This window comes from Psammomys obesus, unplaced genomic scaffold, assembly GCF_907164565.1.
Source record: "Psammomys obesus unplaced genomic scaffold, mPsaObe1.curated_primary_1811, whole genome shotgun sequence".
NCBI classification, from domain to species: Eukaryota; Metazoa; Chordata; class Mammalia; order Rodentia; family Muridae; genus Psammomys; species Psammomys obesus.
Window position 1 is genome coordinate 7,741,662 of NW_026596134.1, and position 16,724 is coordinate 7,758,385.

General features: G+C 41.4%; 1 protein-coding gene across 1 annotated transcript in view; it reads left to right on the forward strand.

Moving 5' to 3' along the window:
* Positions 1–16,724, forward strand: part of Dicer1 (dicer 1, ribonuclease III) — a 46,536-nt gene that overhangs the window by 24,562 nt on the left and 5,250 nt on the right. The window contains 10 exon segments of the mRNA XM_055592828.1: positions 963–1,142; positions 1,256–1,469; positions 1,637–1,790; positions 2,716–2,898; positions 3,168–3,273; positions 4,056–4,231; positions 5,125–5,905; positions 9,149–9,304; positions 12,405–13,278; positions 14,830–15,098. Of these exon segments, the coding sequence (XP_055448803.1) occupies positions 963–1,142; positions 1,256–1,469; positions 1,637–1,790; positions 2,716–2,898; positions 3,168–3,273; positions 4,056–4,231; positions 5,125–5,905; positions 9,149–9,304; positions 12,405–13,278; positions 14,830–15,098 (3,093 nt within the window).

Consider the following 16,724-nt stretch of genomic DNA (forward strand, 5'->3'; position numbering starts at 1 on the left):
CTCAGAAAATCTGAGGCAATGTCATTTACAGTTCGTGAGAGCTGTAAAATTATACTAGAGCCAGAGCGCTGGCTCTGACAAGTTATTCTTTGATTGCCTCAAGCATGTATTGCACATGGGCCATCACACATACACATTCTCTCTCTCTGTCAAATAAATAGAGGCAATAACACCGATTTGTGATAGACTATAGTAACTGAAGTGAAAATAGGTTCCTTTTCTTTCCATCCCTTCCTCTCCCTTCCTCTCTATTTTACACATATACTTCAACTCAGTCCATGTTATGTGATTCCGTTTGTGCTGAAAATGTAACTTTTCCTTCCTACTAGCTCTGAGACAGTGAGACTTGTACAGTGAGAAAGGTGGTTTAATAAAATAGTTTTAGAAGTCACATAGCATATATTTTTTTATTCTATTTATTTATTATTTATACAGTGTTCTGCCTACATGCCAGAAGAGGGTACCAGATCTCAATATAGATGATTATGAGCCACCATGTGGTTGCTGGGAGTTAAAGTCAGGACCTTTGGAAGTACAACTAGTGCTTTTAACCTCTGAGTCATCTCTCCAGCCCCCCACATAGCATATCTTGAGTGACGGGTTATACATAGTATTAAAAACTGGTCTACTTTTACTTTCTGATACTCTGTGGTGAGTAAAAGTTTGAAAACCCATGGAATAAAAATGTTTTTCAGTCAAAAGAGATAGATTAAAAAGACCATTTTACATACTTTTGATATTTCATAAAGCTGTAGTAAATAGTGTATTGCAGCATAGGTAAACTTAGGCCCGTGTGAAGCCCAGAGAAGTGCTAACTTCCCAGAAGCCTTATCACTGTGTACCTTTTGAGCTGCTGCTACTGCTGCTTTCTTTTACAGGGAGAAATACCTTTTCTTGTCAGTGTCTAGAACAAAGGCTATTTGTACTTGAGCCTGATGCTTGACTCTTCTTTCCAACTCTAGATTCCAGAGTGCTTGAGGGAGAGTTACCCCAAACCTGATCAGCCTTGTTACCTATATGTGATAGGAATGGTCCTAACTACTCCCCTCCCTGATGAGCTCAACTTCAGGAGGCGGAAGCTCTACCCCCCTGAGGATACCACACGATGCTTTGGGATCCTGACAGCCAAACCCATACCTCAGGTAAACCCTTCACCATATCTGTTAAAAGCACCACTTGGGACCTAGAGATTGAGTGAACTAATGCAATACAATACCTGTTGACTGAAGGTTCTTTGTTCTTTTTTTTGGCTAAGATTCCTCACTTTCCTGTGTATACACGCTCTGGAGAGGTCACCATATCCATTGAGCTGAAGAAGTCTGGTTTCACATTGTCTCAACAAATGCTTGAGCTGATTACAAGACTCCACCAGTATATATTCTCACATATTCTTCGGCTTGAAAAACCTGCCCTAGAGTTCAAACCTACCGGCGCTGAGTCAGCATACTGTGTTCTACCTCTTAATGTTGGTAAGAAGGAGCCTGCTTTTCAGTGTTTGTTTGCTGTAGCTGGTGAATCCTATGAATACTCTTTACTTGGAGAGCTAGTGTACCTTAAATAGTTAGTATACCATAAGTAGGACTCTTACCTGTGATGGGCTTAACATGCTAAAGAATCTTTTTCTTCCTTAATTAAGTTAATGACTCCAGCACTTTGGACATTGACTTCAAATTCATGGAGGATATTGAGAAGTCTGAAGCTCGTATAGGCATTCCCAGCACTAAGTACTCAAAAGAAACACCGTTTGTTTTTAAATTAGAAGATTACCAAGATGCAGTTATCATTCCAAGGTAGGTGTTTCAATGGGAAACAAAATGGCAGTAGTAACTGCTTTAAAAGGTGTGCTTATTCATACAGTTGTGGGTATAGGTAATCACACCAGCATGGAGAGCTAGTCAAGATAAAGGCATCTTTCCAGTTCACGTCATTAAAAACAAAACATTGCAGGTAAAAGGATTTACTTTGTGAAAAGTATTATTTCTTATGCAAATAATATTGATAGCCTTTTAGAAAAGTCTTTATTTTTTTTTTAATTCCAAAATCTTACTTGAGAATTTCATGAGAACAATGTTTGTGTCTTAAGCTTCCAAGAGAATTATTGTCACTAAGCCTGTTGAGGATGGGAAGAGCACCACTTAGTAGAAAGTTAGGGAATGGAGCCATAAGGCAATATATTAAGTCAGAGTACTTTACAGAGAATTAGAATGCTGATTAATTGACTTTGGTTTATATTCATGCATATTCATGCCCTTTGCCTTCACTTTTTAACTCTCCAACCTGAAAGTCCCATCTTAAAGATTTCTCTAGACTATCACTAGCATAAGTAGTAACATAATACATCTTATGTATGGGTACCTTGTGTTTAACATTAGTCGTTTGCAAAGAATTTACTCTATATTGGATGTTAAGTTTTCTATTTTGATTGTATTGATGAAACGTACTTGAAGGAACCATTTAGCTTTTCATATTGTCAAAGGAAAGACATTTAGAAGAAGAACAAGAGGGGAAAATAGAGAGCCTGTTTTTATTTGATAGAAGTATAGTTTTTATTCTCAAACTCTTGAAATATATTTTTGGAATTTAAATTTTTATTAATGTCATCTACATTTAACTCTTTGGATTCTTAATGAATTGTGTTTCCATATTAAAACATTTGTATTTTGAAGACAGTTGATTTACACGAAAGGCAACTTGATTAATTTTCTTTATTTTCAGATACCGCAATTTTGATCAGCCTCATCGATTTTATGTAGCTGATGTGTACACTGATCTTACCCCACTCAGTAAATTTCCTTCCCCTGAGTATGAAACCTTTGCAGAATATTATAAAACAAAGTATAACCTTGACCTGACCAATCTCAACCAGCCGCTGCTGGATGTTGACCACACCTCTTCCAGGTAAGAGCTCCAGAGGTGGCCCTAGGTTGCACAGGAGGCTTGCTTTCTAGGGGTCAGGGCCACATGTGCTGAAGGGTGGCCGTGCCTCTCCCCACTCATGTACTCTGAGATCAAGAGACCCTTTGCACAAAGACTTGCCTGGGTTGTAGAAGACTGTGCTGAATGAGCTCCTTAGGCAATTTGTAGGCATACCAAAGTTGGAATTCCAGCCACTGTGAGGGTGGACTTTCATTTGCTCATTTGATAAAATTGTTCTGAAATTTTTGTAGACTTAACCTTTTGACACCTCGGCATTTGAATCAGAAGGGGAAAGCACTTCCTTTGAGCAGTGCTGAAAAGAGGAAAGCCAAATGGGAAAGTCTGCAGAACAAACAGGTAATGAGTTGTTACTAGCATGACCTAATATTTTTTAAATTGGTTCTTTTATCTTTTGAGGTTATAGTATAATTAGATCATTCTCCTCTCTCCTTTCTTTAAGCATTCCCATGTACCCCTCTTTCTCTCTTTTAATATTATTATTTATTTACTTATTTACTTACTGTTTATTCACTTTGTATCCCAGTCATAGCCCCCTCCCTCATCTGCTCCCGGTTCCATCCTCCCTCTCTCTCCTCCCCTATCCTTCTCCCCTAGTCCACTGAGGAAGTCCTCCTTCCCTACTGTCTGACCCTGGCCTATCAGGTCCCATCAGGACTGCCTGGATCCTTTTCCTCTGTGTGCTGGCAAGGCCTACCCGCCAGGGCCATTCTCTCTTTCAAATTCATGTCCCTCCTTTTTTATTAATTGTTGCTACATACATATATGTATGTACATAAATATAACCTGCTCAAACATGACCCAGTTTTTTTTTTCTTGAGCACTCAATAGCATATTATCAAGATAGCAATGACTTGTGAATTTCTGGGAGGTCACCATGAGTATTGAAACTATTTTGAACATCCTTATTGGTAAAAATTGAGTTTTGCTGTTACCCTTGTTTCATTGATTCATTATGGACTCACCCTCATAAATCCTGTTTAGGTATAAGGATTATTTTCAAAAGTTAGATATTACTAGCATTTGTAATTTTTATTATTATCCCATAGTACAGTTGCATTTTTTTTAAAATTATTTGTATATGCTTTATATTTATCAGCTTGTGTTTTTCTTACTCAAAGATACTGGTTCCGGAACTCTGTGCTATACATCCAATCCCAGCATCACTGTGGAGAAAAGCAGTTTGTCTCCCCAGCATCCTTTATCGCCTTCACTGCCTTCTGACTGCAGAGGAACTAAGAGCTCAGACGGCCAGCGATGCTGGTGTGGGAGTCAGATCACTTCCTGCGGATTTTAGGTATGCCTGTGTTGCTGGCCAGAAATTTAATTTGTTACAAAATGGAATTAAGTTAAAATTGTATTTTTCTTACAGTTTCTAAAAGATGAAGAAGAAGATGTGGACATTTAACACTTGAAAAGAAACTGCTGCTTGTTCCTTAAGTGGCAGACTGGGACACTGAACCCTTTGTTCTTTTCAAGTTAGAGAGACAAGCTCCTGAGACAGAATAATTCCTTCTTGAGTGGTGATGCTGGAGTGAGGGTGAAAACAGTTTAAGATCTGTCTCAAAAACGAATTACATGTTAGTAAACAGCAATTCTGCTTATCCTTTACCATTTTTTTCATGTTAGTCACGTTCTCTATACCAATGAAATTTTTGACTTAGTCACTCAAATTAATTTTGGTTATATAGATGGTTCTAGGGATTGAAAGAACTTTAACATAATAATGTGAATACTAATCAGTTTTAATAGTTGAGTACTTGATACAGTGTGGAACACCAGTTTAAACAACAGATTCTGTGACCCATCGTGAGGTAGGATGTATTGACCACATTTTCAAGAGCAGAAGTTGACACACAGATTTTGTAAGTTACTTGAAGCTATTCACTTAGTTAAGCAGAAAGCTTGTGGTGAGCCACTAAGTCAGTGGTTCCAGCTCTAGCAGCAGCCTCCATCTTGGATCCTCTCAGTCAGTTCTGCTTTGGGTGCATAAGCAGAGGTAAAGCAGTAAGCTGAGTTATGTGCAGAGTCCCAGGCATGTCCTCGCCATGTTCATTTAAGCTTGGAAATGTGTTTTTCTTCTTAGGATTTTTTAGAGTTGTGTTCTTTGTTTATTTTTAACTCACAGTGCTGCTGTTCTTAGCTTACCCTTTGGAGGAATGATAGAACGTTATAAAAATGTCTTTGCAGATACCCTAATTTAGACTTCGGGTGGAAAAAATCTATTGATAGCAAATCTTTCATCTCAACTTGTAACTCCTCGTTGGCTGAAAATGATAATTACTGTAAGCACAGCACAATTGTAGTCCCTGAAAATGCTGCACATCAAGGTGCTACTAGAACCTCCTTAGAAAACCATGACCAAATGTCTGTGAACTGCAAAAGGTTACCTGCCGAGTCACCTGGGAAGCTCCAAATTGAAGTTTCAACGGATCTTACAGCAATTAATGGTCTTTCTTACAATAAAAATCTTGCCAATGGCAGTTATGATTTAGTTAACAGAGACTTTTGCCAAGGAAATCAGCTGAATTACTTCAAGCAGGAAATACCTGTACAACCAACTACCTCATATCCCATTCAGAATTTATACAATTATGAGAACCAGCCCAAGCCCAGCAATGAATGTACTCTACTGAGTAATAAATACCTTGATGGAAACGTTAACACATCTACCTCAGATGGAAGCCCCGCGGTGTCCATGATGCCTGCCATGATAAATGCTGTTAAAGCACCCAAGGACAGGATGGATTCTGAGCAGAGCCCTTCTGTTGGGTACTCCTCAAGGACTCTTGGCCCCAATCCTGGACTGATTCTTCAGGCTTTGACACTGTCCAATGCTAGTGATGGGTTTAACCTGGAGCGGCTTGAGATGCTTGGAGACTCCTTTTTAAAGCATGCTATCACCACATACCTGTTTTGCACTTACCCTGATGCTCATGAGGGCCGCCTTTCATATATGAGAAGCAAAAAGGTAAGGCACAATTCTTATTCTGAGTTGTTGCTTCTTCAGTGTGCCTGATAGTGGGACAGGTTACTTATGGAGATTTCTCCATGAGTCAGTGCAGCTGCTACTCATTCTGATCCATTAGGGCCAGCCAGCTAAGCCCATGGGGGCGTTGCCCAGTAGCTGACCTAAGTATACCAATGGTACAGCCAGGCTGTGGTGTTGGCATTCTCTGTTAATAGAAATTCAGTTTAAAGAAACCTCTTTGTGCAAATGTGTAGAACTCTTAGACCCTGATGGGGTGGAAATTTACTGCTCAGGGGCTTGTGCTTCAGCCTCGGGTGTTCAGCTTTTGGTGAGGAGAGTGCTGTAAACAGCTGTGTGCATGTGAGTAAGGTGCAGTCCCAAGAGTTGCACTCCTTCTGTATTTCAGGGAGCCAGGCCAGGGATGAGCTTCAGACTTTACCCAGTGTAGACAGTGTTGCTCCCATAGTTCTGAGCAGTTTGTTCCACAGTCCTGTGGAAAAGTACGTTTTTATTTTCCTACATAATTATGTGTGTGCATATGTGTATAAGCATGCAAAGTGTATTTCAGGTGTCTTATCAGTTTCTGCCTTACTTTTTGAGGTAGGGCCTCTCTCAGAGCTTGGAGTTCACTGATACAGCTAGACTAGTCAGCAGGCCCCTGGGGTCCTGCCTGTCTTGTATGGTTGCCTCCACCAGCATTGGGATTATAGATAGTACCTCTCCCCTGGCTTTTATTTTGGTGCCAGGGATCCAAACTCAGGTGTTCATGCTTGCAAAGCAAACCTTTACCCATTGATATCGGTTTCCAGCCTTAGTTCAAGTTCACGAGCTTAGTGTAGAAGACCAGTAATTAAGGTAAAATATTTAAATGGTCATAAAATACAGAGCAGAACCCTGATATTTGCAAAGTTGCCAATGACCTAACACTGAGAAGGACGACTGTCACTTGTATTTCAGAGAAGGTATTCATGGGGAAACCTTGTAGTGCAAACTGAAGCTAATGCTCTGCAGAGAGTGGTAGCAGTCAGTCGAGAAAGGCAGTGACAGTGGGGACTGAGAAACTAGCTGAGGGAGGATGGAAGAGAGGAGGCCCAGCTGCATGCAGAGAATTTGGCAGAGGAGGTTGTGCTTGGTGTGCATGCTGTAGATTACCTGAGAGGAAGTTTGGTCAAGGGGATGTTACTGTTACTACCGCGCTCATTAAAGAGACTAGTGTGGCACTGGATACAGTCAAGCCAAAAGCAGAACAAAAATGGCAAAAAGGAAAGGACCGAGGTGAGTGGTAATTTCAGAAGAAACAATCATTTTTCTTCAGCAAACTGCTTATTCTACTAGACTGTACTCTAGCCCCTTTAAGAGGATGTTTATGTAGAGGTATAGAGAGAAATACATGAGCTAATTTAACTTTTCTTACAACCTAGAGAGGTGCATGTTTTTATATCCCCATTTGATAGGCAAAGACAGTGAGGCAGGAGAAGTAACTTAACTGATAATACATTGCAGAGGATGGCAGAGCTGGAATCAAGCAGACAGTATGACTAAGAGCCTCTCACCTGCCACAGTCCTATCAGCTTGCTTCTGAACACCAGACTTGTGAACATGTTATGAATGGCACTTGCTCTTCTCTGCAGCCTTCTTGTAGTTAGATGTGCCACCATGTTACAGATGAAGAAACTGATGCCAGACAGTGGGATTAGCTTGTGTCAGGTCATTCACTAGTCCTGGATATTTAGGAGAGTGTGTCTGAGACTAGAGGCCACACACCTGCTGGCTGCCTTCCCAGTGTGCTTAGGCCACCAGTGTGATGGATGCCCTGACAACTGTGCCAGCTTGTAAGTAGTGGGCAGTGACAGGTGTGAGGAAGATATCAAGGAAGCTCTCAGGGCTACTTACAGGAAGATCACAGTCAGTGAAGGCGTTTGAAGTCAGAATACCAGACCCTATTAAGTAAGAAGGATACCACTATATTTCAAAACTTCGTCTATTCATCTGTTCAGAGTCTTTTGACTTGATTTCCTGCAGAAATAATTATTGTTTCCTCTTCCTGGTGTCAAGGTATGTTTAGCATGTTCTTGCAGGCAGACCCTTACCAGGCTCTGCTTGCCACTCTTAACACAAGCTTCATGCTCACTGCACAGCTCACTGTCTTTGCTCAAGCTATCCCTCCCTGCAGTCTTCTTCATTACCACCTGCTGGGTCTCTCTGTCTTAAGTTTGCCTCACACCAAGTCCTTAGTTGTATCTTTTCCATTCCACTGAGCATTTCTCTTCACTTGGAATGTTTTCCTCCTGTGGGTCCTTATTGCCTTCTTCCTCTTGGGTAGCATGGGAAAGGAAGCCAGCATTTATGTTCATTGGCTCCATGGCACATGATGGTTCCAAGCAGAACTGTCTGCCAGTCTATACACATTGCAAGGACTGCATTTCTGTTGCTTTGCGTGCTTTCTCTAGACTGCCTAGTCGGTGCTCATCATGGGTACCAGATGCCGGCTAAGTAGTACTTAAGTTACATGGAAAGAGCTCCTGAAGTATTCCAGTAAGTTTTTAGAAACTGGAAATGAGATTGGTGCTAGACTGTAGTCTGCAAGTGAAAACTAGACAAACATTCATGTTTTACATAAGTTAGGGAGGTGGGAGAGCCATTAGGAAAAGTAAATGGGCTAGAAGAAAGATATAAAATAAGGCTGCACCAGTGATGTACTGTACAGCAAATGTTCTTTAGCATCTCTTACGCCAGTGCCTTGAATGCTACCCACAACAAAAGAACAGTATTTGAGAATGTTAGGATTGGAGTCATATTAGTGCTTAGATTCCAGAGATAACAAAATTGTTTTGTACAGTGACAGTTCCTACCTTATAGTATTACTCATTAAGAACATCATGACATCTTGAGTTCCAGCGTCTTGACATCTGCTCCCAGTTTTACTTGTCACCTTGCATTTCATATCAGTCTGTGCTTTAAAATTTTGAAATTGAACTTTTTCTTTGACTCATTCATAATGAAAAGAATTTGTATACATTGGTTTTTGTAGACTTCATTTTGTGTTAAATATTTATTTGACGACTGTGATGGATATCCAGTACTTGGAAGTTTAGACTTGTTGTTATAACTGTGTAGTCCTTATAATTGGTGAACATTTGTGCAATACAAAAACATTGGCATAAAATGTATTGGTGTGCTATGTTTTTCATCCATGACCATTTGTGGTCATGTGTAAGTGTTTGTGACTCTTTTCTGCCGAAGGTCAGCAACTGTAACCTGTATCGCCTTGGCAAGAAGAAGGGGCTGCCCAGCCGCATGGTAGTGTCAATATTTGATCCTCCTGTGAATTGGCTTCCTCCCGGTTATGTGGTAAACCAAGACAAAAGTAACGCCGAAAAATGGGAAAAGGATGAAATGGTAAGCTCTCAGCATGAAGCATTTTTGTTTCTGTTGAACTGAGGAGTTTTGTTTTCGTTGTTTTCTTTCTGCTGTGCGTTTACCATATAGTAGATATTTGGTGTGTCAGTGGGCTATCTGTGACTTTAGAAATAGTGTCCATTTTGGTGGACTGTAATTTCTGTTACCTCCCTATTCCAGAGGCATACAATTTTGTTATGTTTCCACTTAAAAATAAAATCAGACCCCCCTGGGATTCCTTTATTCTCGTGTTACATTGTCTCCTTACCCATTTGTTGAAGTGACTTTTCAGTGACCTGTGACCTCCAGGCTGTGTCTAGAAGAATTCAGCTCAACGCAAACTAGCTGTGCAGTGCAGGGCTAGCTTGGGATTTTCCCCTTGCTGACTGGACAACAGATTGCCATATGGGAAGTTTGCAGTGTAGTGTAAAACAATTTAAGCCTTGCCATTGAGTTAAGACTCATCTCTTTAGTAGCTGCAGCTTTCTTTGTCTTATCTCAAAGCCACCAGGGGGCAGCTGGGAGGCCTGTGTGCCCTGTGCTTGTGACTGGGAGAGAGCTGTCTTGTACTTTGACAGTGCCATGTGTTCAGAACTCTACTTGCCAGATTTATTTTGCATTGATGATAAATGGACTTGTGTTGCTTCATTTTTACTTCATGCTGGTAAGGATAACACCATTTCTTTTACAGGTTTCTAAATAGCATCTTCTTCATGCTTTGTTTCTGATGTTTTTGCCCCAATAAGTCCTAAGCATCTTCAGGTGGCATGGTCTGTGAATCTGCTCTGATACCTGTTTGCTGAGTATATTTGTAACTCAAGTAGGGGCTGACTTAACACAGAAGTGCAGCTGAGCTGGAAAAGCATTAAGAGTATTTTAATGCAAATTAGGTCTGAGGATGACATTTGTTATTTAGACTGTACACACACACACCTTAGTAGAAAAGTGTGTAGATTTGAACCTTAAAAAAAGTACTTTACTACTGTGAAAACAGCTCAGCAGGCCTGTCTGTGTGTTTGATCCTTTAGGTAGCAGTGACAGGTGGGGCTTTCCTGAGTTACATGTTACAATGTGGACTTCTGTTTCCTGTCCTCTGTGGACTCAACACTTCCTTTTCTAGAATACACTAAGATATTGCTCAGGCCTTCATCTGATGCTTTATTTTAATCACTTACCGAGAGGGTCACAGAATGGTTTTGGCTTGTGTCCTTCCAGTTCCTTCTGCCCCTGAGTCTCACCTCTGTCTCTGATTGCCTCCTGGAAGAGAGAGTAAGGGCAGCTCAGGTAGATTATACTGTCAAGAGATGCATGCATACTCTTCAAATGCTTCTTGAGCTTTGGAGAGCATTTTTGAAGTATAGCCCCTCCTTGTGAAGAGGAAGAGTATACGTGGTGCCAGGGGTACAAAAAGACAGCCCAGGATCACTGAAGGCAGCCATGTTACAGAAATACAAAGATTTATGCAATTTAAAAGCTCGGGCTGGATAATTTAAATTTGGCCCATTTTGTCTTAAGACCCAAATAATAGCTGGTGTGGTGACGCATGCTTTTGTTCCCCTTACCTGAGAGAGGCAGGTGGATCTAAGTTTGAGGTCAGCCTCATTTACACAGTGGGTTCCAGGCCACCCAAGCCTGCACAGTAAGATTTTTTTCTCAAACAAAAAAAATAGAAACAGACAGTAGTCATGTTATCTTGGGAAAGTAGAAAGATTTTGACAAGATACAGTGTCCTAAAATTTGCCTTGTTTAGTGTTTTGCCTACACGTACAATCTTGAAGATGCTGGTACCTGCAGAGGCCAGAAGAGGGGTTGGGTTACCTGCACCTGCTGTTACAGATGGTTATAAACTACCAAGGTGCTGCTGGGGACAGAATCAGGTTATCTGGCAAGAGCAGCCAGTATTTTTAATCTCTAAGCCATCCCTGTTGATAGTTTGGTGTTTTTATTTTTCAAAGGGGTTTTTGATGTATCTTTTAGTATATTCCATGCTATTACATAGCTAGACTCACTGTTATTTTTTCAGGCAAATGCAGAGTTTCTATCTCTTTTGAGTCTGGTTTAAAATGAAATGTATGGCTATTTTAAAAATCCCTTGGGAATAGTTTGAAGCTGTTTTGTCAGAATACTCTGGAAAGTTTTTCTAACCAAAGTTGAAGCTTACTGGCCTATGTTTTAAAGTGGTAGTAGCTGTGCAGGTGTGAATTTGTGCTAATGGCATAGCAAAGATTAGGCATCTTCTTAGCATCACAGAAAGATTACGCCACTGCCAAATCACAGTCTATTATTAAGGTTGTCATTCACAAACTAGCTTTTGCCAAAGAAATTGGAATTAGCAAAGATTTTTGACAGAAATGGGATTGTTATGTTCCGTGTTAGCCTAAATTTTCTTCTATTTTGTCAGTCTGCTATGATCTGTTGGACTGAGTACCACAGCTCAGAATAGAGGGCGAAAGAATAATTTCCCAAATTCATACCCTTTCTCAGTGATTACAGTTATTTTTTTTAAGCAAAGTAGTTTAGTTTTACTTTGTGGCAAATGTTTTTTGATGAAGTGGAAGTAGAGAGAGAAAGTGTTATAAAACCCTCCTGTAGTTTTTAATGGTAAAGGTTTTTAGAAATAATTTTGGCTGTTTTTATATCATGCTCTTAGTCGAAAAGATAATGCTCTTTCTACATCTGGAATTTCATTTTGTTGGTTTGAAAAGCAGTTGGTTTCAAACTGTTAGCTAAGTGGAAGGCCTCTGATTGGCACAAGAGGTCTCTTCTGTCCTTGCAGAATTAGGCTGCTCGGTTGTTTTGCATGGTGGACATCAATTTTAACTTTATCCGTGTTCAGAATTCTTCACTTACAGATTTATACTGGATAAAGGTCATTTTATAACTGAGAAAATGAACATTCAAAGAGAAGGTTTGACTTTGTTTATATGATTAAATAACTTATTTTATGTTAATTGAAAACAAATGGCCATGATTTTTAAAAGTTGCCTTTCAGTATTTGTGGTTGTCATTTGAAATTATCCATAACCCTTGCTTTTATTGAGTTTCAAACCCTTTTAAAAACAGCAGCTCTGTCTCTCCTCCTTCCCCGTCCCCGTTTCAGACAAAAGACTGTTTGCTGGCTAATGGCAAACTGGGTGAGGATTGTGAGGAGGAGGAGGAGCTGACCTGGAGGACTCCCAAGGAGGAGGCTGACTATGAAGATGACTTCCTGGAGTATGACCAGGAGCACATCCAGTTTATAGACAGCATGCTAATGGGGTCAGGAGCCTTTGTGAGGAAAATCTCTCTTTCTCCTTTTTCAACTTCTGATTCTGCATATGAATGGAAAATGCCCAAAAAGTCCTCCTTAGGCAGCATGCCGTTTTCCTCAGACCTTGAGGATTTTGACTACAGCTCTTGGGATGCCATGTGCTATCTGGATCCTAGCAAAGCCGTTGAAGAGGATGACTTTGTGGTAGGTTTCTGGAATCCATCAGAAGAAAACTGTGGCGTTGACACAGGCAAGCAGTCCATTTCTTACGACTTGCACACGGAGCAGTGCATTGCTGACAAAAGCATAGCAGATTGTGTGGAGGCCCTGCTGGGCTGCTATTTAACCAGCTGCGGCGAGAGGGCTGCTCAGCTTTTCCTCTGTTCGCTGGGGCTGAAGGTGCTCCCAGTCATCAAAAGGACCAGCCGGGAAAAAGCCCTGTACCCTGCTCAGGAGAACTTAAGCAGCCAACAAAAGAGCCTTTCAGAGAGCTGTGCCACTGCTGCAGCTGGCCCGCGCTCCTCTGCGGGGAAAGACTTGGAGTATGGCTCCTTGAAGATCCCGCCACGGTGTATGTTTGACCATCCAGATGCAGAGAAAACCCTGAACCACCTGATATCTGGGTTTGAAAATTTCGAGAAGAAAATCAACTACAGTTTCAAGAATAAGGCTTACCTTCTTCAGGCTTTTACACATGCCTCTTACCACTACAACACGATCACCGGTAAGGAGCCCCCGGGCCACCCTCCTGTCCCCCAGGAGGAGACTTCATGTCTAGTGCATTGTTCTGGCCTTGTACAAATAAGATCTGTGCATGGAGTCTTAGCACTTAGTATGTGTGGCTGGGGAGGAACTCTTCTGTTCCCCGTCTGCTGGGGAGGAAGAATGTTTGGTGATCATGACAGTTGGAGTGTGGCTGCTATATCCTCTCATACATGGCATTTCACATGATGCATGCTTAGAAACTGAAGGTTGGAGGTTTTGCTGTTTCTCATCTTAACCTACCTAAATACCTTTCTTAGGCTCATCCATTTCTTGAGCTTCATGATTTACTCATAAATTTGGGATGTATTTCCACATCCTTTTGTTGCTCCTAGACAAAAAGGCACCTCTCTCCGTGTCTCTTTAAATCTCAAGATGAGAAGATTAAACAGAATCATTCTACAGGAAGGGCTCGTTAACTTCCCGTTGTGCAGTGTTTTTCTCCTGCTTGATGTAATAGTCTCCTGATACCTTAGAGAGTAAGTCTCCAGAACCAGTTAGCTTCAGCTTGTGAGCACAGATAAAGCTGACATTTTGCTTTCTGCTTAAGAAAATCAAGCATAGCAAAGCAAAATAAAAAGTATAGAGTTTGGACAGTAAAAGCCCTGTAGGTTAAGGCTGTTTACAAAGTATAATCCCTGAAAGTGATGGTCCAAACTAAAGCCTGTTTTTCTTTGTAGAGAGGAAGAAGTGTGGTTCCTTACATTGCTGGAAACCTAGATTCCAGCCTAGCTTGTGTCTTCTTGCCTCTTCACCCACTGCATACACTGTAGAATAGGTCACTTCTGATCCAGCCTCAATTTTCTTGGCTCAATGGACTCTGTTGATGGCTCTGAGGAAATCAAGGTGTCGGTCAGCATTGGTGGCCTTTTTCATTCTGACAAGCAACCCTTTTTGTACCCTAGCACTCAACTCTTTCTCTGTCCCCTGTTTTGTGTCAGGTTCAATGTGTCTAGTTTGAGTTGAAGAGCCATGTTTTCCGTGATGTTATCCCATGTAACATATAACCCAGAAGCATTAAGGAATTATGCTATACATAGCAGAGAGTGGGTGACTCACTGCCTTGATAGCACTGTATGGAAGGGATGTGTGCCAGTTTGTGGCTTTACTGAGATACCAGCATGTGCTAAAGACTCAGGAGTGATGCCCAGTGCGTGCCTGACTAGTATAGTGTCCAAGGAAAGGGGTGCTTTGACTTGGATTGCATCGGGGATTGCATCGGGAAAGTGGCTTTTTCCCCCTCTCCAAAACAAGCATATTATTTGAACACTAGAAGATTATATGACTCAATTTATATTTAAGAAACGTGCTTTCAATTGCTGTTAAACCTTCCAGGTGTATTAGTTAGTGTATGTCCAATAATTTCATTGAGGAATGTAAATGAAAATGTTCCTCAGTAGAAGTCTCAAAAGGAGCCTGGGACTGTAACTTTTCCATCAGCTCCCACACAGACGGTGTGCAGAAGTACATATGTTCAGGCAGGCTCACCATTGCACTTTGGATCTCTGCACAGATTGTTACCAGCGCTTAGAATTCCTGGGAGATGCGATTTTGGACTACCTCATAACCAAGCACCTTTATGAAGACCCACGGCAGCATTCCCCAGGAGTCCTGACTGACCTGCGCTCTGCCCTGGTCAACAACACCATCTTTGCATCATTGGCTGTGAAGTATGACTACCACAAATACTTTAAAGCTGTCTCTCCTGAGCTCTTCCATGTTATTGATGACTTTGTGCAGTTTCAGCTCGAGAAGAATGAGATGCAAGGGATGGACTCTGAGGTTAGTGCTGATTAAACTATGAACTCGGTGCTGAGGGAAGCAGCCAACTGCGAATTTGGGCAGTTTGAGCCCTGACTCCTGGCTGTCCAGAGGGATCGTTCAGGCCAGGGCCAGGGTGCCCACCTGCTGCCTGATCTCCAAGCAGAACTGAGAAGGGCTTGCCTCACTCAGGTAGGCCTTTGAGACTTGGCTGCCCACTCTGTGGACCAAGTAGTCATTCAGGCAAGGAGCCTGGTTTTTCAGTTACTTCAGTGAGGCTCCTACGGCAGGCATAGAAAGTTGTAGAAGTGCACCCCCTCCCTTGTCCCAAAGTGGCCTTCATCTCTCTACATCACAGGATGATCCTCTTATGTTTTCTTAGTGGGTCAGAAATGTTTGGTCGCATCTCAGGTAAGCCTCCCAAGTATATACTTGTATTGTTTGAAGTGGGAGCTCTTACTGGAAAACACATGGAAGTTTGTAAGCTGTGGGTGTTGAGAAGCATCTGCTGCTGTTCGGTGCTGCTTGGCCCAATGTGTGCATGCTGCAGTGCTCTGTAGGAAGGGATGGTACTCAGAGGCATTTATTCTCAGCTCACTGTTCTTTTTTTTAATTTTTGCAAAAAAAAAAAAAAAAAAAAATCTCTTCTGCAATTGCTTCAAACCGTTAGAGAATACTTTGAGTCTTTCTATAGGAATATTGAATCTCCGGCAGAAGCCAGGGCTTATGCTCCCAAAAATCTGCCTTTGTTAGCACTCATAGCCAGAGCTCAGCCAGCATGGAAATAACAAGGGAGGGACCCATTTCTAGTTTTATTCTTTATAAATATTTAAGCTGTAAGTTCGAGTTTACTAAAGTTAAAGTTCTCCTTTGATGCCAGTGAAGCTTATTAGCTCTGCCAGTTTCTCTTCATTCTTTTACTGCCCTTTGTTTTGTATCAACAGGTTTTTCTAACTGCATTATTTTTTTTTCTCTCTCTCTCTTTCTCTTTCTGGAACAGGGTCTTTCTGTGTAGCCAGGCTGGCCTGGAACACACAGAGATACGCCTGCCTCTGCTTCCCTGAGTCCTGGGATTATAGGGGTGTGCTACCACACCCCACTGAGCTATTTTTCTTAAGGAAGTTTATCTTTCTGGGCCTCGGCTTCCATAGCTGTAAAAAGAGAGCATTAACCTGACAGGTTTAAAATTTTCTTTATATCCCAGAGCCATGGGATATAAGTAATGAGCATCTGGTAGAAGTCAGCATTTGCATATATTTAATAATTTATGTATAAACTAAAATATTCTCTTTTCCTTCGTTCTCTTCCACAATAGTTTGTGCTTTGCTGTTGTTGAAGATACGAGTAAACAAAAAAAGAAAATTGAAGTTGTCAAGTCATGTGGTCCTCACGTAGCCAGTGTTGGCATTTGGGGGTTTACTGTTGCTAATGTGCCCAGACTTAATGCATATAAAGAGGCTGGAGGTCTGCGCACTGTCTTCTTTTTCACTCACTGTGCTGTGCAGCTCTGGGTGCCAGCTGGCAGCATGGCTTGTCACACACTCATCTTGAGATGGCTCGTTTCTTTAAATGATCCTTCTAAAGGGATAGTTAAGTAGCTTTTAGTTAGGACATTCACTGAGTGACTGTGATACATAGGCTTGTATA